The sequence below is a fragment of the Vombatus ursinus genome, unplaced genomic scaffold (genome assembly GCF_900497805.2).
Source record: "Vombatus ursinus unplaced genomic scaffold, bare-nosed wombat genome assembly UNPS02011572.1, whole genome shotgun sequence".
Classification (NCBI taxonomy): domain Eukaryota; kingdom Metazoa; phylum Chordata; class Mammalia; order Diprotodontia; family Vombatidae; genus Vombatus; species Vombatus ursinus.
This window is the reverse complement of record NW_020951350.1, coordinates 4,046,941-4,067,351: the sequence shown is the minus strand read 5'-3', so window position 1 is coordinate 4,067,351 and position 20,411 is coordinate 4,046,941. Positions and strand designations below refer to the sequence as shown.

General features: G+C 43.8%; 1 protein-coding gene across 2 annotated transcripts; it reads left to right on the top strand.

Moving 5' to 3' along the window:
- Positions 1–1,035: 1,035 nt before the first annotated feature.
- TMEM173 (transmembrane protein 173) lies at positions 1,036–20,355 on the top strand. 2 transcript variants are annotated; one of them, XM_027856593.1, is made up of 8 exons: positions 1,036–1,054; positions 13,424–13,498; positions 14,076–14,302; positions 15,628–15,811; positions 16,139–16,247; positions 17,593–17,831; positions 18,479–18,665; positions 19,843–20,355. In XM_027856593.1, exons 3-8 carry the CDS (start codon positions 14,076–14,078, stop codon positions 20,040–20,042), a joined length of 1,146 nt encoding a protein of 381 aa, XP_027712394.1. In that variant the 5' UTR covers positions 1,036–1,054; positions 13,424–13,498; the 3' UTR covers positions 20,043–20,355. The 2 variants fall into 2 exon arrangements, with proteins under 2 accessions (XP_027712394.1, XP_027712393.1); XM_027856592.1 differs by lacking the exon at positions 1,036–1,054 and adding an exon at positions 7,362–7,393.
- Positions 20,356–20,411: the final 56 nt, after the last annotated feature.

Here is a 20,411-nt window from a genome sequence, read left to right as displayed (position 1 = left end):
CTTTGTTTTCTCATACTGTTCAATAACGTGGATTATTCTATACTCAACAACTCTCCAGCCAGAACCTTAGTCACCTTCCTGACATTCTGAATTGGAAGATTGCTATGTGGACCAACTAGCCATTATGAAGTTGGAGATAACCTCAGACTTCCCCTCTTGAGCCTCAATTTCCTCCTCTATTAGTTAGGAAAAACAACCCCTGCCCCTTTCTTCTCAGAGCTGGCATGTGAGTAAAAAGAGGGAAAGTTTGTTGTTGTTCAGTTATTTTCAGTTGTGTCCAACTCTTTGTGATCCCATTTGGGGTTTTCTTGGCAAAGACACTGGATTGGTTTGCCATTTCCTTTTCCAGTTCATTTTACAGATAAAGCAACTGAGGAAAACAGGGTTAAGTGAATTGCCCAGGGTCACACAGCTAGTAAGTGTCTGAGGCCAGATTTGAACTCAGGAAGTTGAGTCTTCTTGACTCCAAGCCTGGCACTCTCTCCACTGTGCCATCTAGTACTTTGGGGAAAAAAAGTCAAACAGATACAAGTGCAGGATACAACTGTCAGCATTAACATTTAAGGGGAAATGCACTCATTGTGCAGCCTCGTTGTTCAGAACTGGTCCGTTGAAGGAAAGTGGGGATGGACCTGTCAGGCAGGCCCAGCTCTCCAAAGGATGTTCATTCCCGACCTGCCCCAGCGCCTGCGCACTCCGACTGGGCTCGGGCTCTCAGAGCGGCCGAGCTTTGTGTGGCTCCATCTAGTGCAGGCACCTGCCATACGCACCCGTCGCTGGGATGAGGTCACTGGCGAGGGGTATGCTGGGAGTGGTCACAGTGAGGGTTAGGGATGGTGGAGCGGTAGGGTAGGGAGCTGAGAAGCCAGGCCAACTGGTTTTGTTTGAGCAGCCCAGCTACCTCTTTAAAGATAAAATGCTGTGGTCTGTGCCACAAGGCATGGCCCAAGAGGATAGAAGCAAGCTGGGTTTTTCCCCCCAGGTATCTCTTCCGGGCTTTAAAAACTTGCCCCTCTCCCTGTGGAGGAGGGGAGGAGAATGACCTTATTAGAAGGTAGGAAAATTTTCCCCTTCCTTCCTTGACCTAGTTCCCCACTCACTACTCCAGCATCAGAAACTGAGGTGCAGGCTTAGTGCTGCTTAGACTGGGAGATTTCCATCTAGGCGTGTCATTTTATTTAAATATCAGGATTCCCAGCAAGTACCCCAGGCTGTCTCTATGCCATAGCTTCTTCCATCCAGGACAAGGGTCCCCTGGTTCCTGCTGGTCTGTTGAACCACCATCATTGTGCTGTTAGGGCATTGTGACGTGGCACCCCCTCCACAGCCTTAGCCATTGTGTTTCAGCTGCTCTGAGAAGGGCACAGAAGTAATGTCTCGAGTTTTCTGGGCAGCATAGAGAAATCTAGATCCAGACAAATGACTCACTCCCGGCTCCAGGACCAGAATCTTCCAAAAGGAACAGAAGCTTGACGCTTATCCCAGATGTCAGAGACAGACCCATACCCTGCCCCTCCCAGAGTTTCTGGGCCAAGTTTCTTTTTTGAGGAGTTTAGCAGATGACCCACCTAAAACCACCTATCATTCAGTCAATATTTTATCAAGTAGTTTCTTTGTTCAAGGTGGAAGTGGAAAGAGGGCCTGACTTTAAGGCAGAAGATCTAGATATGGTTCCTGACTCTGACATTTGTGTTACCTGGTGTTCCCAGTTTGGGAGACAGGATGTGGTAACAGGAAGGCTGAAAATGCCTTCAACAACGCCGACAAGGGCATCAGCTTGAAAAAAGCCAAGGCCTGTACATTGGTATTCTTAAACTGCCCTGCATACTCTAGCTGGAGGGCTGATTGTGTTAAGCAAGGGAGAACAAGAAAGATGCATGAAACTTCCTTATGGCAGAGTAGCACAAGTCTAGGGAATGTGGTCAATTGGGTGGCTTGTCCTGCATGGTTTCCCTGTCCCTGGGAAAGTTTTATGTGCTGGGTTGGGCTGTAAATCTGAGCTCTTGGGCACAGAATACACCAAAGGACTGGGTGAAAATGCCGTTACAAGATCAGTAACAACTACATCCTTAATAATAATAGCTCACATTTTTTTTTACAATACTTAATTCAATTAGCATTTATTAAAATGCAATTTAGAATATTTGCATTCTACTTTATGTGCTTTCTTCACAAAAGCCCTGTGAGAGAAATATTATCCCCATTTTATTGATGAGAAACTGAGGCTCAAAGACTTAGCCAGTTATATAACTAGTAAGTGTGAGAGCCTAGATTCAAACCCCAGCTTTCCTGACTAGAAGTTCAGTTCCATTTGTACCGCACCACGCTATCAATGCAATGGAACAGAAGTGAGCTAATTCCCCATGGGAAAGTACTGGATTTGGAATCAGAGCACCTGGGTTCCACTCCCAGCTCTGCTGCTTATCAGTGTGATCTCGGACAAGTAATTTCATTTGCCTGGCCCTCACTTTGCCTATCTACAAAATGACAGGGTTTGAGCTCCATGACCAGCTCACTTCCAGTCCTAGATCTCTCAAGGGTCCTGAGGTTTCTCCTTCTCAGAGTCCTTGCCTATTCTCTCAGGTGTGCTTGCATCAGAGATCCCAGGACAATCTGACTGCAGAGGTTGTGACTTTGATGCCCTGGGGAAGACCCTTCACTTCTCTGGGTTTCAATTTCCCTCATCATGAAAGGGAAATCCTTGCCCTGCATAATTTACAGATCAAATGAGCTAATATATGTAAATGTGCTTTGTAAATGGTAAAGTACAGCAGTACATGAAAAGGATTTTACCCTTTCTTCTTGTGATTTTTCACAGTCCTCTGCCACATTAAGCGTTTTCTCACTTTGCTTTGTATAATAGTTATTTATGTGCAAGCCTGTCTCTCCTAGACTGTGAGATTTTTGAAGTTAAGGATGATGTGTGGGACCATGTTTCAAGTTCATCCTTCCCATCACCCATAAATAAATGTTTGTCAAATTGAAGATTCAGTTTTTGCCCTTGTTGTCCACATCCTGCATAATTTTACAAACCTTGAGCTTCAAATCTGAAAGGGACTTTAAAAATCACCTACTTTAATCCCTTCATTTCACAGATGAGGAAGGTAAGGGCCAGAAATGTGATGACTTGTCTAAGTCACACTGTTGCTTAATAGCAGAGCTAGACTAGTTCTTTCGTATAGGTCACTTATTAACAAACATGGTTGCATTGCCCTACATTCTGTGTAGAGGGAAGCTATGCAAAGGGAAGATGGGGTGTTATTTTACCATTCTGCTTAAGCCTGGCCCCCGTGGGAGGGCTGGGAGAGAACTATGCCTGTTGCCATGGGGACAGGCTTTAGTATCTAGGAGAGATGGAAGAGATTTGAGACTAGGATTATTAAAGGGAGGAAAGTGCTTCCTGGGCTAGATTCCCACAGCTGTCCAAGAAAAAGAGAAATTGTAGAGGCAAGCTGACCCTGCTGGAAGAAATTCTGATGTGTGTGATGGGGGGAGGGAGCAGGGATGGGGGAATGGTGATTCCTTCCTTTACTAACTACATATCTGTGTGAGGCCAGATTTTTTTCATGTACTTCAACCAAAACCACATAGTAAGTGCGAAAGACTAAATGTAGATAAAAAAATCCAGATATTAAAGAGATTTGCAAAAATATGTAAAACAATGTCACTCCTTCCCCAGTCTCAGTTGGTCTTCTCTGACTTCTGTATGTTCCCTCATGCTTAGAATGCATTACCTCCCCTAGCTGAAATTCTTCTCTTCCTTCTAGTCAAAATTCAGATTTTACTTTTCTATCAAGCCTTCCCTGATGCCCCCAGTTGAAAGTGATTCCTCCATATTTCTTACTGGATTTTGTCAAGACCCTTTATTTGCCCTTATCACATTCCACCCTGCCTTATACTTATATGTATATGACTTAGGACCCTATTAGATTGTGAGCTTCTTAAGGTTGTTCATTTTCATATCTTTCAGGCGTGGTACACAGTAGAGCACTTAGTCATTAAATTGAATACCACCTTCAGTTAGCCCAATGGCCACTAGATGTCGCAAAATGCAAATCTCATTCTTACTTCTTGGCTTTGCACAGAGTTTGTTGAGCAATGCTCTTGAACACCACCAAGCCCACTCAATGCAAATTAGACTTTGAAACAGCAGTTCTTGAAATTTGGTCTCAGGACACTTTTATACTCTTAAAAATTTCTGAGGACTCCAAAGACTTATTGTTTACAAGGGTTACCATATTAGCAGTGAAAACGGATTAAATTTTAAAATATTTAATAATTCTTTAAAAAAATAACAACCCCATTAGATGTTTATATAAATAACACATTTCTCATGAAAAAGTACTAGTGTTTTCCAAAATAAAAATTTTGGTGAGAGGAGTGACATTGTTTTACATATTTTTGCAAATCTCTTTAATATCTGGATTTTTATATCTACATTTAGTCTTTTGCACTTACTATGTGGTTTTGGTTGAAGTACATGAAAAAAATCTGGCCTCACACAGATATGTAGTTAGAAAAAGAAGGAATATTTTCATAGGCAAATAATAGCTTAATATTATTGTAAAAATAGTTTTGACCTCGAGGAACCCCTGAAAGGGTCTCAGGGATCTCCAGGAGTCTACCCAGCACATTTTGGAAACCACTGCTTTAAAACTTCCCTGAGGGTAAAGCCTATCCAAAGAAATTACAGAATCTCAGAGCTGGAAGGGATCTCAGGAACCATTGTGTCCAATCCATACCTAAATAAGTATCTCCTTTCCAGTCTACCTGACAAGTGGGTTATCTAGCTTTTACTTGAATACCTCCAATTAGAAAGAACTCACAGTCCCCAAAGCAGATGATTCCAATTTGAGATGACATCAGTTGTCAAAACTTTTATCTTTACATTGAACCTAAATCTGCCTTACTGCTGATACTATGTGCTGTAACCTATTGATCCCCTAGAGCTGAGAAGAACAATTCTGTTTCCTATCCCTTAAAATATTGGAAAACAATTGTCTCATCTTCTCCAAGTTAATCATTCCCAGTTCCTTAATTTGAGCCTCAAGTAAGACCTCTGACCACCCTGGTCAACCTCCTCTAGCTTCTATCTTGCTTTGAGTGGCCTACATTCTAACTTGAATACAATACTCCAATGTGGTCAGAACTGGGCAGAGAACAATGGGACTGTAACCTGGACATTAAGCCTCTCTTATGGACAGGACCTGAGAGAATCTCATAACCATCCCCACTTTAGGTACACACACACACACACACACACACACACACACACACACACACACACACATTCTGAAACACATGAACAAAAGTACACTATTTTACCTATGAGTAATAGTAATAATTACTGACACTTTTATCCTTTTTTAAAGATTGAAGATTATCTTTACAAGTTTTAGGCCTGATATGGGAATTTTGTTTTGCTTAACTATGCATATTTGTTATAAGAGAAATTTTGTTTGTTTTTTTAAATGGGTGAGGGGAGGTAGCAGGCATAGGCTTTTCCCTTTTTGGCTCAAAGTGGATGTAGTGGGGATGACAAAGGTAATATAAGAACATTTATGAGCATCAGTGGCACTGGATCTTGCTCCTAAATGGACTGAATTTGGGTGTGGCAAATCTCAGAACTCTGTGACCCAAGCAAGCTCAAGGAGCAGGGGGACCTTGACGGGTTTGGCACTTACAGCCAGGGATAAGAGAGATCAGTGAAGGTTTAAAAATTAGTAAAGAAGAAAACCCTGGGAGTTGGGCAAAGGTCCCTTGAAATAGTTTTGGTTGCAGGGTGTCCTTCAGTTCAATCCTGGGAAAACCTAGTCCAGGGGTGGGGAACCTGTGGCCTCAAGGCCACATGTAGCCTTCTAGGTGTTTGGGTGTGGCCTCTTGACTGAGTCCAAGTTTTACAGAACAAATCCTTTAATTAAGGGGATTTGTTCTGTAAAGTTTGGATTTAGTCAAAGGGCCACACTTGAGGACCCAGAAGGCCACATGTGGCCTTGAGACCACAGGTTCCCCACCCCTCAACTCATATGATTCCAGGAGCAAATGTAGAGATTAATGATTAGCAATAAGGGAAGTCAGCTGGAGAAGAAATGAGGGATGGGACCAGAATACATGTAGAACGGACTGGGCCTTTGTGGAAGAGAAGACTGGAGTAAAGATAATGAGGGATGATGTCCACGGGTGGTGATATGAAGATAGAGAGAAGAGGGAGCTTAGGTGACTGGTTTCTAGTAAAGTATGAGATAAAATTCTTTGGTCTGGGAGGAAGGAGAGAGTGGTGTGGGAGACTGGAGCAGAGAAGAAGCTTGAAACAGCAGCTGTGGAGATGGGATAGAGAATCAATTGGCAAGGAGTAAAGGGCTTGTCTTGTTGCAGTGAGGGCCCAGTTGAGATTCAATGACATATATTTGTAGTGGGCCATATCAACATGGCCATCACCTTTCTTCCTAGAGCTATGCTCAGTAGCCCCTGTTGTCAAGGAGCTGTATGTATTGGGCGGGGGGGGGGGGGGGGAATATTTCTTGGCCACAAATAAGTAAACATGAGATAATTTGAGGAGGGAGGCAGCACTAATGATTGGAAAGAATATGAAAGGTTTTCCAAAACTTGTGGCAACTGAGCTAAGTATGAAGATAAAAATTTTGAGCAGTGGAATTAATGAGAAAATGCATTCCAGACACAGGGGACAGATTATGGGAATACATGGAGGCCAGAGATGGGATGTGAGTTTAGGGAATAGTTAAGAAGTGATGGGTTTTTCTGTGTGACATTTGGCAAGTTATTTAATGTCTACAGGTCTCAGTTTCCTCACCTGAATCTAAGTCTAAGTATTCCCCATCCTCCAAAAAACCTTTACTAGATCTTACCACCCCTTCGAGCTATCATGCTGTATCTCTCCTCCCTCTTTCAACCAAATTTAGAGTGATTCCCGGCTGTTTGCCGTTGGTACTTCCACTTTCTTTCCTCTCATTTCTCAGTCCTTTGTAGTGTGGCCTCTGCCCTCATTACTCAACTGAAACTGCTCTTTCTAAGGTACCAGTGAATCTCTGAATTGTCCATTTTGATGGACTTTTCTCAGTCCTTCTTGACCTCTTTGCAGCATTTGACACTGTTGACCATCCTCTCCTCCTGGATATAATATAAATGATTTGAACTAAATGACTTCTAAGGTCCCTGATGAGCCTAATGATCCTAGTAGGTTTATTTGGAAATCTGCTATCTTAGTACTAATGACCTTAGAGCTAGATTCCTGTTGTACTGTGCCAGAGCTATAGGCTGAGCCACCCATGGGTGGCGGATTAACGCTCTCATTTTCAGTTCCTTTTTTTTGTCTCTTATTTAAGACAGTTTGTCTAGTGTGTGAAAGAGAATAATATGGAGTAATGCACGAAAGGTAGGTTGGAGAAAGACTATGGAGGGCCCTTGGTGCCATACTGAATATTTTGTATTTATCCTAAAAGAGTCACTGAAGAATTTTAAGCAGGGGAACGATATGGTCAGATTTGTGTTTTAGGAAGATTATTTTGGCTGCTGTGTGAAGGATGAATTGCTTAGAGAGACTGGAAGGGAGAAGACTAATTAGGAAGCTTCCTGATTAGTCTGGGCTAGAGGTGATGAGGGCCTGAACCAGGGTGGCAGTTGTGTGAGTGGAGGTGAGGAAACAGATGTCTTAGAGATTATGGATCAAAAGAGATAATGCATATAAAGTGCTTTGTCAGCTTTAAAGTGACAGATAAATATCAACTGTTATAATAATAACTATTATTATTGTTATGGAAGTAGAGTTGACATGACTTGGAAATTGATTCAATATGGAGAATGAAGGAGAAATTAAAGACAAGGATGATGCTGGGGGTACAAACTTGGTGACTGAGAGCATGGGGGTGCCCTTGTCAGAAATCCAGAAGTCTGGAGGAATGAGGGGTTGTGTTCTGGAAATGTGGACTTCCGGAAACTGATGGGACATCCAGAAGATGACTGTGAGTAATTAGTTGAAAGTGTGGGAATGGAATTCAGGAGAGAGATGAAAGTTGAAAATCTGAATTTGGGGGTCATCTGCATAGAGGCAGTAATTGAACTCAAGGGTGCCAGTGATATCACTGAGTTCAAGAGAGCTGGTAGAGAAACAAGAGGGATGTTCCCAGCAGAGCCTTGGAGGACAAGCTCAGATTTAGGGGCAGAGTAGGAAGAGAAAGCAAGAAAATGCAGTGCTGAGGAAAACAAAAGGCAGCTATGTGGTACAGTGGGTGCAGTATTGATCCCAAAGTCAGGAAGACCTGAATTTAAATCGAGCCTCAGATACTTCCTAGCTGAGTGATCCTGGGTAAGTCACTTAACTTCTCACTGTCTCAGTTGCCTCAACTGTAAAATGGGACTAATAATAGACCCTACCTCCAAAAGTTGTTGTGCAGATAAAATGAGATAATATTTGTAAAATGTTTGACATAGTACTTGGCACATAATAAATGTTTGTTCCCTCCCAAGAGAGGTAAGAGTACATAGGATAGGATGCTTAGCAATGTCAAGAACTGCAGAGAAATCAAAGAGAATCAAAACTGAGTAAAAGCCAACAGATTTAGCCTGGGAAGATGTGATATGCTGTAGGAAAATTCAGAGAGGGGAAGGATAGTTTCAGCTCAGGAGAATCAAGGCTGGTGTTGGTAAAATCCTGCTGGGGCTCCCTCCTTCTTAAATGAGACAGAAGCCCTGGGTCTCCATGCCAGTGATCCCAGGTCTAGAAAAAATGCTTGAAATACTAGCTGTACCAGTCTGGTATGGGGAGAAGAAGAAAGGGGGCGCAGTTAACAGGTTTATTTTCTCTTTTTTTCCCTTAAGATTTTAAATTTTTTTTAACATTTTTATTTAAAGTTTTGAGTTGCAAATTCTGTCCCTCCCTCCCCTAGTCTCTCCCTGAGAGGGTAAACAATAAGATATAGGTTATACATGTGCAATTATGTAAAACATTTCCATATTAGTCATTTTACATAAGAAGACTCGAATTAAAGAAAAAAAATGAAAAAATAAAGTGAAAAATAGCATGCTTCAGTCTGTATTCAAATAATATCAGTTCTTTCTCTGGATTCAGATAGTATGCTTAATCATTAATCCTTTGAGATTGTCTTAGATCATTGTATTGCTGAGAATAGCTAAGTCATTTACAATTCTTCATCAAACAATATTGCTGTTACTGTGTAAAACATTCTCCTAGCGCTGTTCACTTCACTGTGCATCAGTTCATGTTAAGGCTTTCCAGGTTTTTCTGAAATCATCCTGCTTGTCATTTCTTATAGCACAATGATATTCCATCATAGTCATGTAGCCATTGTTTAGCCATTCCCCAATTGATGAACATCCCTTTGATTTCCAATTCTTAGCCACCACAAAAGGAGCTGTTATAAATATTTTTGTACAAATAAGTCCTCCCCCCCTTTACTTATCTCTTTGGGATATGGACCTAGCAGTGGTACTGTTGGATCAAAGGGTATGCACAGTTTTACAGCCCTTTGAGCATAGTTCCAAATTGTTCTCCAGAGTGGTTAAATCTGTTTCCTCCTAGAACTCATTCAGCTTCTCCTTCAAAAATGTAAGTGCTATACCATTTGGTGCATATATGTTTAGTATTGATATGACTTCATTGTCTTTGGTACCTTTCAGCAACATATAGTTCCCTTCTTTTTCTCTTTTAATTAGATCTATTTTTGCTTTTGTTTTGTCTGAGATCATAATTGCTACCTCTGCTTTCTTTTCTTCAGCTGAAGCATAATAGGTTCTGCTCCAACTCCTTACTTTTAGCCTGTGTGTTATCTCTCTGCTTCAAATGTGTTTCTTATAAACAACATATTGTAGGATTCTGGTTTTTAATCCATTCTGCCATCTGCTTCTGTTTTATGGGTGAGTTCATCCCATTTACATTTATAGTTATGATGACTGTGTATTTCACTCCATGCTATTTTTTGCTTATTTATCCCCCACCCTTTCCTTCTTCACAAGTGTTTTACTTCTGATCACCATCTTTCCCAGTATTTCCCTCCCTTTTATCAGTCCCCCCCCCTTATATTATCCCCATCTCTTTTTACTTCCTTAAAGGGTAAGATAGATTTCTGTATCCAGCTGAGTTTGTATGTTATTCCCTCTTTGAGCCAGTTTTGATGAGAGAAGGGTTTAAACTTTGTCTGCCACCCCCTCTCCATCTTCCCCTCCATTATAATAGGTCTTTCACGACTCTTTTGTGTGGGATAATTTATCCCATTCAATCTCCCTCCTCCTTCTTCCAGTGCAGTTTTCTTTCTCACTCCTTTATTTTGTTTTGAGGATATCATCCCATCAAAGTCACCTTATATCCACGTACTCTGTCTATATATACTCCTCATTGCTCTTACAGTAATAAAGTTGTTAAGAGTTACAAATATTATCTTGCCATATAGAAATGTAAAGTTTAACCTTATTAAATTTCTTAGGTTTTCTCTTTCTTGTTTTTTTTTTTACCTTTTTATGTTTCCCTTGAGTCTTGTATTTGGAGGTCAAATTTTTTATTCAGCTCTGGTCTTTTCATTAGAAATGCTTGAAAGTCCTCTGTTTTGTTCAATGTCCAGTTTTTCTCAGAAAGATTATATTCAACTTTGCTGGGTAGGTGATTCTTGGTTGTAATCCTAACTCCTTTGCCTTCCAGTATATCATATTCTAAGCCCTCCAGTTCTTTTATGAGGAAACTGCCAAATCCCTGTGTAATCCTGACTGTAGCTCCATGATATTTGAATTGTTTCTTTTTGTCTGCTTTCAATCTGTGAGCTCTGGAATTTGGCTATGATGTTTCTAGGAGTTTTCATTTTGGGATCCCTTTCAGGTGGTGATCGGTTGATTCTTTCAATTTCTATTTTGCTCTCTGGTTCTAATATATGAAGATAGTTTTCTTTGATAATTTATTGAAAGATGTCCAGGTTTTTTTTTTAATCATGGTTTTCATGTAGTCTAATAATTCTTATATTATCTTTCCTGGATCTATTTTCTAGGTCAGTTGTTTTTCCAATGAGAAACTCCACATTTTCTTCTTTTTTTTACTTTTTTTATTTTGTTTTATCATATTTTGATGTCTCATAGTCATTAGTTTCCACTTGTTCAATTCTAATTTTTAAGTAATTATTATCTTCAGTGAGCTTTTGTATTTCCTTTTCCATTTAGTCAATTCTATTTTTTAGAGAGTTATTTTCCTTGGTAAAATTTTGTATATCTTTTCCCATGCTATTGACTGTTTTCATGATTCTCTTGCATTCTTTTCTTTTCTTTTCTTTTCTCAACTTTTCTTCTAATTCTCTAATTTGCTTCTTAAAATCCTTTTTCCCTTTGACTCAGCAATAGCACTTCTAGGGCTGTATCCTAAAGAGATCATACAAATGGGAAAAGGCCCACATGTACAAAAATATTTATAGCAGCTCTTTTTGTGTTGGCCAATAATTGGAAATTAAGAGAATGCCCATCAATTGGGGAATGGCTGAATAAGTTGTGGTATATGAATGTAATGGAATACTGTTGTGCTGTAAGAAATGATGAGCAGGCAGACTTCAGAAAAACCTGGAAAGACTTGTATGGTCTGATGCAGAGTGAACATTGTACACAGTAACAGCCACATTGTGCGATGACTGACTTTGATAGACTTAACCCTTCTCAGCAATACAAGGATCTAAGGCGTCTCCAAAGGCCCCATGATGGAAAATGCTATCCACATCCAAAGAAAGAATGCAGATCAAAGCATACTATTTTCTATTTTTTCTTCTGTTGTGTTTTGTTTCCTCTTTCTGGTGGTTCCTCCTATTGGTTCTAATTCTTCTTCACAACATCATTAATGTGAAAATATGTTTAATAGGAATGTATATGTAGAACCTATGTCAATTGTGCACCGTCTTGGAAAGGCAGGTGAGGAGGGATGGGGAGAAAAATTTAAAAGTCAAAAACTTATGAAAGTGATTGTTGATGAATCAAAATAAATTAATAAAGTTAAAAAAAACTTTTTAAGCTCTTCCAGGAATTCTTTTTGGGCCTGAGACCAAATTACATTTTTCTTTGAGGCTTCACATGTAGCTATTTTGACACTGTTGTCCTCTTTTAAGTTTATGCCTTGATCTTCCCTATCACCATAGTAACTTTTATAGACAGGCTCTTTTTTTGTTTTGTTTTGTTTTGTTCATTTTTTTCTACCCTTTTGTGTGTGAGTGTGTGTGACTTGGTATTTTTATGTGAGAGTTGGACTCTAGTCCTCACTATCCCAAGCTTTTTGTGCTATGGCTCTGGGACTTACTGCTGGCTTTCACTGGTTTTCAGAGCTTGGCTGCTTGCTTTCTCTGGAGGGTAGGCTTCCCTTTTGGCTTGTACTGGGGAGTGGGGCCTCCCCATTGGCTTCCCCAGGTGTGAGGTGTAGCTGCTGGCCTGCCCCAGAGGTGGGGCCCTGCTGCTGGGTTGCTACGGAAACAGGGTCTCCCTGCTGGTAGCCCCCAGGGTTGGGATCTCACGGTTGGTTAGCCCCAGGGTGGGGCTTCACTACTGGTCAGCTAAATAGGGTCCAGGCTGTGTGGGATGTGAAGACCCTTACCAATAAATTCTGGAGACTCAGATGTAGCAAAGAGAAAGATTTCTTTATTAGCTTTCTCGAGAAAGGGCACCCTCCGTCCACCTAAAATGGCTCTGGTGGAAGAGTGCAAGGGTGTGCTCAGCAAAGAAAGATTATATACATGCCTAACCGCAACTCCTCCTCCCTAACCCCCTTCCTGTCAGCTCATTGGTGCAAGCCTTGACAGCACAATCAATTCTCAGCAATCTACCCCAGCAACAGAGAATAAAGACAGTTTCACAAACTTTCCTGGAGACAAGGAAAGGCAGGAAGTTTTTGCAAGAGTAAAATGTTTCAATGGAATAAGAAATGATTAACTCTTTGAGGAGGCTTCACTCCTGAGAGATCCTCAGAGATCATCTCTCACAAAGCCTCTCTGCTGGCTTCTGCTGGGGGCCGGGTCTCTGGGGTGGGATCTTGTTGCACAGCTCAGACTGCTCACTTGCCTAGGGGGCTGCTGGCTTGCAGAAACACAGGGTCTGATGGTGGATTGCCCCAGGCTTGGAGCCTTGCTGCTGGCCCCCTGCTGTGGGGCCGGCTGAGGCTGCTGCTCTTGGACCTTGCTCTCCTCCCACTCCAGTGAGACAGACAGACCTTTCCTGCTGGGCTCGTGAGCTGCTTCCCTGTTCCTAGACCAATTCTGAGGGTTTTCTAGTTGTTTGGAGGGGAATTTGGGAAGGCTTCAGAGGGTTCCTTCCTCACTCCCCCATCTTGACGCTGAAAGTCCCAACAAGTTTATTTTCAGTTCTTTTCTGGGAAGACTGCCCATAATTATGACTAAATCCTTACCCTGTGAGTAAGTTTTTGAGATTTTGTTGTCAGATTTCTCAGCAGAGCTGGAGGTTTGACGAAGCAGCCTAGGAATTCCAGAAACCTTAGGACCACAAAGACAGGAAGGTGAGTGGACGTGGACCCCTCCCCACAATCCCATGCCCCCCAGACCCAGGTCCTCAGCTTGTGGCTCTCTGTGAAACTAAACTCGTTCCCGTACTGAAGTACAAACAATGTACGTTTTCAAGGTTCTGCTTCCTGGAGAGGGAAGAATGTGGGTGAGGCTGGGCAGGAATGTTAGTGGAAGGGTAAGGGGTAGGTTATTTACCTGGCTAACTAAGGGGTTGGAGAGTAACCCATGTATGTATATCTACCTATGTATCTTCAGGTATATACGTACGTATATATCAGTGGTCTTTCTCAGTCCTTTTTTCTCGACTTCCATCTCTGTCCTAGGCACCAGGGGAAACCCCTCCTTATGCTGGGGTTCGTGCTTAAGAGGAAGCCTGAAAGAGCATTCCCCCTTCTGTAATCTGTGGAGAAGGGAACATCCAGGGGAGGGCCCTCTGAAGGGATGGGGCAGTTGTGGGCAGAGATGAGATCTCATTCCTGTCTGCTCCTTTTCCCAAGGTGGGGCCTTTGTCAAAGAGAGCAAGAAAGTTGGGGGCAGCTGCTGTATCAGTGAGTCTCTTTGTGCCCACAGATGCCGAGGCCCCGTCTCCACCCCTCCATCCCCCAGCCCCGGGGCCAAGGGGCTCAGAAGGCAGCCTGTGTCCTCTTGAGCCTCTGTCTGGTCATTGTATATCTCCACGGGGAGCCAGCTGCTTACACCCTCCAGTGGCTGCTGTTCTCCTTCACCTCTCTGCAGGTGGGGCTGCTGCTGAAGGGGGCCTGCTGCCTGGGTGAGGAACTCAGTCATATCCAATCCAGGTGAGGTAGTAAGAAGAATGGATAGAGCACTAGCCCTGGTACTTGGGGGAAGCTCGGTGGCACAGAGGATAGAGTGCCAGGCCTGCAGTCAGGAAGACTGGGCTTCGTGAGTTCACATCTGGCCTCAGACACTTACTAGGTGTGTGACCCTGAGCAAGTCACTTAACCTTGTTTGCCTCAATTTCCTCATCTGTCAAATGAGCTAAAGAAGGAAATGACAAACCACTCCAGTATCTTTTCCAGGAAAACCCCAAATGAGGTCACAGTCAGACACTTGGAATCCAAGTTGACACAGTTGAACAACTTGGAATCACAAGACCCAAGTTCAAATCCTGCCTTAGATACTTACTAGCTGTAAGACCCTGCACAAGTCATTTAACTTCTACCAACCTCAATTTCCTTATCTGTAAATGAGGATAATAATAGCACCTACCTTCCAGGGCTATTGTGAAAATTAATTGCTATATAAATGCTATCTGTTATTATTCTTAAGATCTTCCTTACCTCCCTCTTATCCACTATCTCTACCCTTCACCTTCAGATCCCTCCTAAGCATCTCTACTTCCATCTGTCCTCCCCTTCCCTCATGATCCTTTATCTCTGCTCTGTACATGGGGTGGGATATAGTTCCTGCCCTATCAAGAGACAGCATCCTGCCCTGGTAGCAAGGCACTTGTGCCTTACATGACTCTTGTATGGAGAGAGATGTAACTTCACACATTCACACATATAACTAGTCCAAGCCTGAAAGTTCTTACTTTAAACTAAGCTCAGTCTCTTCTGAGGCCCCTCCCCACCAAAAAACAGAAAAATAAAATCTGTTCTCCTCCCAACCTTGAAAAAAAGGGGAAGTCAAGGAGAGAATAGCAGGCCCCAGGGACTATTCTTTGCTCTTCCTGTTCTTACTTCTCTTCTCCCCCTCCACCTCCCGGCTCCTGCATCAGCAAATATTCTATCCACAGGGCTGTAAGAACCAGTCACAGCTTCTCAGGGTGATGACTGAGGCCCATGCTACATCCTTGTAATGGAGTCAGGGCCTAGATTCAGGGCTGGTCAGAAGACCCTGGGTACGGGGCAGCTAGGTGGCACAGTGGATAGAGCACTGGCCCTGGAGTCAGGATGACCTGAGTTCAAATCCAGCCTCAGACCAAACACTTGACACTTACTAGCTGTGTGACCCTGGGCAAGTCACTTAACCCCAATTGCCTAAAAAAAAAAGAAGACCCTGGGTAGAATCTGTTAGTCCTAGCCTAGGCCACGAGCTCTGGTCAGGCCCCTGGGTATGTACTGTCTTCACTTTCTCTTCTTTTTGTGTGACCCTCCAGGTACCAGGGTAGTTACTGGCAGGCAATACAAGCTTGTACGGTCTACCCACTCCAGCGAGGCGCTCTGTTGCTGCTCTCAGGATATTTCTGTGTCACCTTCTCCAGTAAGCCAAGCCCATCTCTCACCTGGGTTTTTGCCTTGCTGGGCCTCTCTCAAGCACTGAGCTTCATCCTAGGATTCCAGGTACAAAAGATCGGGGCAGGTAGATTTGGAGACAGGGAAGGCAGAAGGGCACTTGGCACCAAATCAGGAGGGAGGAAGCAGGTGTGAGTGTATCTGCCCCTACCCAGGGGAGCCTAGGAGAGGCTATTGCTAGATCTGTGGTTTTAAAAAATACAAATGAGAATTTGTTTTTGAGCCCTCAGTTACTCCATATGAAGCAGGTGGGGATGCCACTTGAGTGGTAGCCTGAGTACCAAAAGATACATGAACTCTGGTCAGGGCTGAGTGACTCTCCTGGGATGGATTCCTCTTCCCAGCACTTATGAGGGTATCTGCCCTACCCTCCAGAGCCTGAGTCCAGCTGAGATCTCTGGAGTCTGTGAAAGGAAACATCTCAATGTGGCCCATGGACTGGCCTGGTCATATTATATCGGGTACTTGAAGCTGATCCTGCCTGGTGAGCCACCCTCCCCATTTCATTCTTTCCCCATATTCATCTCAAAGACCCACCAGACAATAATAAGGACTCCCTACCTGTCTAACGTGTTTTATAGTTTCCGAAGTGCTTTCACAAATGTCTTCTCATTTATTACTCACAAAAACCCTGGGAGGTTAGATAGGGCAGGTGTTATTATCCGCATTTCATAGTTAAAGAAATGGTTCCATAGTGGTAAAGTGAATTGCCCAGGGTCCAAATGAATCAGTGATGAAGTCAAGATTCAAACCCAGGGGTGAGGGGGGAAAAGAGGAGAGGTTATCTCCAAATTCCTAGGCTAATTCTACTGTTCCCTGCTGCCTCCTAGACAAGCCCTAGAGATGGCTGGAGGGGGTCTCCCTATACTCTCAGATGCTGAATATCCATCCATCAATACCACTGTGGGAGAGTGAGGTCCAGGGACAAATGACCAGCCCTGAATCTAGCCCTGACTCCATTACAAGGATGTAGCATGGGCTTCAGTCATCACCTCTGAGGAGCTGTGTCTGGTTCTTACTGTCCTATGGATGGAATATTTGCTGATGCAGGAATATGGGGGGAAAGAGAAGAACAAGAAGAGAGAAAAATAGTCCCTGGGGCCTGCTCTTTTCTCCTTGACTTCCCCTTTTTTTTTTTCAAGGTTGGGGGGTGAGAGTGGATTTAATTTTTTTGCTTTTTGGTGGGAAGGGGCCTCAGGAGAGACTGAGCTTAGATTAAAGTAAGAACTTTCAGGCTTGGACTAGTTACATGTGTGAATGCGTGGTTATATCTCTCTCCATACAAGAGTCATGTAAGGCACAAGTGCCTTGCTACCAGGGCAGGATGCTGTCTCCTGGTAGGGCAGGCACTGTGTCCCACTCCATGTACACATATACATATACACATGCAGCTGGGTGGGTCCACTGGAGAGGTCAGGTTAGGGGGCACAGTTATCAAAAACCTCTTCTCAGTGTACTTCCCTCTCTCCAGGAAAAGAAACACAGGGCAGGCTCTCTCCTGGTTGACTGTGTCTCTGGAAACATGGGATTCAGGAAATGAGGCATAGAGAAAGATTGTTGGATCTGAAGTCAGAGAATCTGGGTTCAAATCCTAGCTCTTTTGTTTACTACCTTTGTGAGGTTGGTCAGATCACTTTGTCCCTCTTGGCCCCTCATCTTTAAGATGAGGCAGTTGGATGAGATGACCTCTGAGATCCATCGTAGCTCTGAAATGATCCTTGATCCTATGATAACCCACTAACTTTCTGGGGGTATGATAGGCATCAGGGAAATAGATGAGAGATGACCTTTAGATGACCTTTCTTTTTCTTTGTTGTCTCCCCACCCAGGGCTCCAGGCCCGAATCCAAGTTTATAATCAGTTCAACAAGGATGTCTTAAGGAGTCCTGAAGGCCATCGGCTCCACATCCTCATCCCTCTGGATTGCAGGGTACCTGACGACCTGAGTCAGGCTGACCCTAACATTCGCTTCCTGCAAGAACTACCCCAGCACAGAGTTGACCGGGCGGGCATTAAAGGCAGGATCTATAGCAACAGCATCTATAAAATCTGGGAAAATGGGAAGCAGGTAAGTAATAAAGCCTGGTGAGGAGAGAGAGAGGGGTAGAGAAGGGAAATTAGAGGAGCTGGGGACAGGAATGGAGGCAGGAATTTGGATTCTATGATCCTGGGTCTGGCTCTGTCCACAGTTCATCATTGTAATCTTGAGCAGATCACTGCCCCTGTCAGAGTTTTCCCAAGGCTCAACTCTAAAAGCTTGAAGAATGAACAGTAGAAACACTGTGGGTTTCAGAGTATAGAATGGTTCATCCAGACTCCCTGCCCTGCAGGGACCTCTGGGCTCTGCTGAACCACAACTTCTGCCCAGCCTGGCCAAGAATCTCAATTCTGTGGGTTCCCTCTGGGAAGACCCCCACAGTGGTAATGGGTAAGAACAACACATGTAGCAGGCCAAGTGCCAACCAAAGAGTCAAAAACTAAGATAGGTTATAGTCAGCACCCCAGCCTGGCTTCCTGGCAGAGCAGAAATAAACTGATAAAGACTGTCATGCCCCTAGAAGCCTGTATCTACCAGCTGAGGTGGGGGTGGGGAGTGCAGTCCAGGTGGGGAGATTCATGGAGATGGATATAGACCATAACCCCCAGGTCAGAGGGCACTAGCTGCCATTGCCATATGAAGGGAGATCACCCTACCTTCTTTTCTACCCTTACCAGGCAGAAGTCTGTGTCCTGGAGTTTGCCACCCCCCTGCAGACCCTGTTTGCCATGTCCCAGGATGGGCGGGCTGGCTTTAGCCGGGAGGACCGCCTAGAACAAGCCAAACTTTTCTGCCGGACTCTGGAAGACATCCTTGAAGATACCCCTGAAGCCCGTGACTGCTTTCGCCTCATCGTGTACCAGGGTGAGGGGGCAGGGTCAGTGTGAGCCCCAGGCCAGAGAGGACTTTTAAGGAGAAACAAAGCTGAATTAAGACGCAAAAGGCTATGATATCAGCTTTGTGATCATGGGCAAGTTTTAAGCCTCCATTTCATCTGTAAAATAGGGATAATTAAAGGGATAACAAGACTTGCACTACTTCTCTCACAGAGTTGTTGGAAGGAAAGTTATTTAGAGTGCTCTAAAAATGAATTCATAGCAGTAGTGAAGGACCACTGGGTCTGAAGTTAGGAAGACTTGAATTCAAATCTGGCCTCAGACACTTATTAGCTATATGACCCTGGGTACAAGTCACTTAACCTGTTTGCTTCAGTTTCCTGATCTGTAAAATGGGGATAATAATAGCACTGACCTTCCAGAGTTATTGTGAGGATCAAAGGAGATAATATCTGTAAAACACTTAGCACAGTGCCTGGCACATAGTCGGTGCTTAATAAATGCTTGTTTCCTTCCTTCCTTCCCATTTTACAGATGAGGAAACTGAGGCTGGGACAATTTAGATGACTCACTCACGGTCACAGAGCTAATCAGCATCAGAATTGGGATTCTAATTCAGGTCTTCTCATCCCAAGTCCCAGATCTTTCCTCTCCTCCTCACTGGCCCACTCTCACTGCCTCACCCTAGAGAGAAGGGTCACAGGGCAGGCTTCCCCAAGGACCTGGAACATCGCCCTCTAAGGAATCTCAGCCTGGAACTGAACAACATGGGCTTAGAGGAGTGGGGAGGAAGTGTCCCCTGGATGTCAGAAGGCCCGGGTTCTTCTAGTCTTGATTCTGCCGTGAATCCTTGTGCGACTTGGGAGAGCCACCCTAACCCAGGGCTCAGGGTCCCCACTTGGAACGTTACAGAGTTGGACGTGATTTTTCAGGTCCCTCCCAGCACCCCCATTCAATGATTATGTTATTCTGTGGCTCCAGGGGGATTTATTGGGTGCTTTTAGGTAGGAGTGAGTAGAGCCCCCACCCCCAGGATATAAGAATAGGCCCTCTCCTCATGTCCCAAGAGTCAATGGTGTGTGCACATTTACTGGTGCATTCATGTGTGACTGCATGTATGATACAAATGTTCCTGGATGCTTAGCACATAGTAGGTGATTAACAAATGTTCATTCATTGATCAATTGTTTGATTTCACTCTCCAGAGCCTGAGGATAGAGCTCTAAGCAACTTCTCTTTGTCTAAAGAGATTCTTCGTCACCTTCAGCAGGAGCGGCAAGAAGAGTTTGTCATGGGGCCTGAAAGGGCCGTGGGTATGGCCGTGTCCTCCACCTTGTCCCAGGAGCCACAGCTCCTCATCAGTGGCACAGAGCAACCGTTCTCCCTCCGTACTGATGGTTTCTAAGCAGCAACCTCCCCCTCTTATAACTTGGAGTAAAGCCAGGGACCAAAGGGACCTCTCTGCCCCAAAACCCAAGAAACCCTGGCCTGGTCCTCTGGTCAGCCCGCCACTGTGGGCCAGGCATCTTCAAATGCTGGATGCCCGGCAATGCTGCTGACCCATCTGACCTTACACTGAGAACAGTTTGGTACAGAAATATTGTTCATCCTCCCCATGGACCTGGGCTTCTTTACCTTTTCTGTGTCCTGGACCCCTTTGGCAATGTGGTGAAGCCTATGATTGCTGCTTTATAATACAATTTAAGATCTGGAATGGCTAGACCACCTTCCCCTGCATTTCTTTTCATTAGTTCTCTTGATATTCTGGACCTTT

Excerpts from the sequence above, each read along its gene's own strand:
- TMEM173 (XM_027856593.1), top strand. The coding sequence starts at position 14,076 with ATGCCGAGGCCCCGTCTCCACCCCTCCATCCCCCAGCCCCGGGGCCAA. Across the intron at positions 16,248-17,592 it reads CTTGAAGCTGATCCTGCCTG|GGCTCCAGGCCCGAATCCAA; the intron begins GTGAGCCACCCT and ends CTCCCCACCCAG. Across the intron at positions 18,666-19,842 it reads TCGCCTCATCGTGTACCAGG|AGCCTGAGGATAGAGCTCTA; the intron begins GTGAGGGGGCAG and ends TTCACTCTCCAG.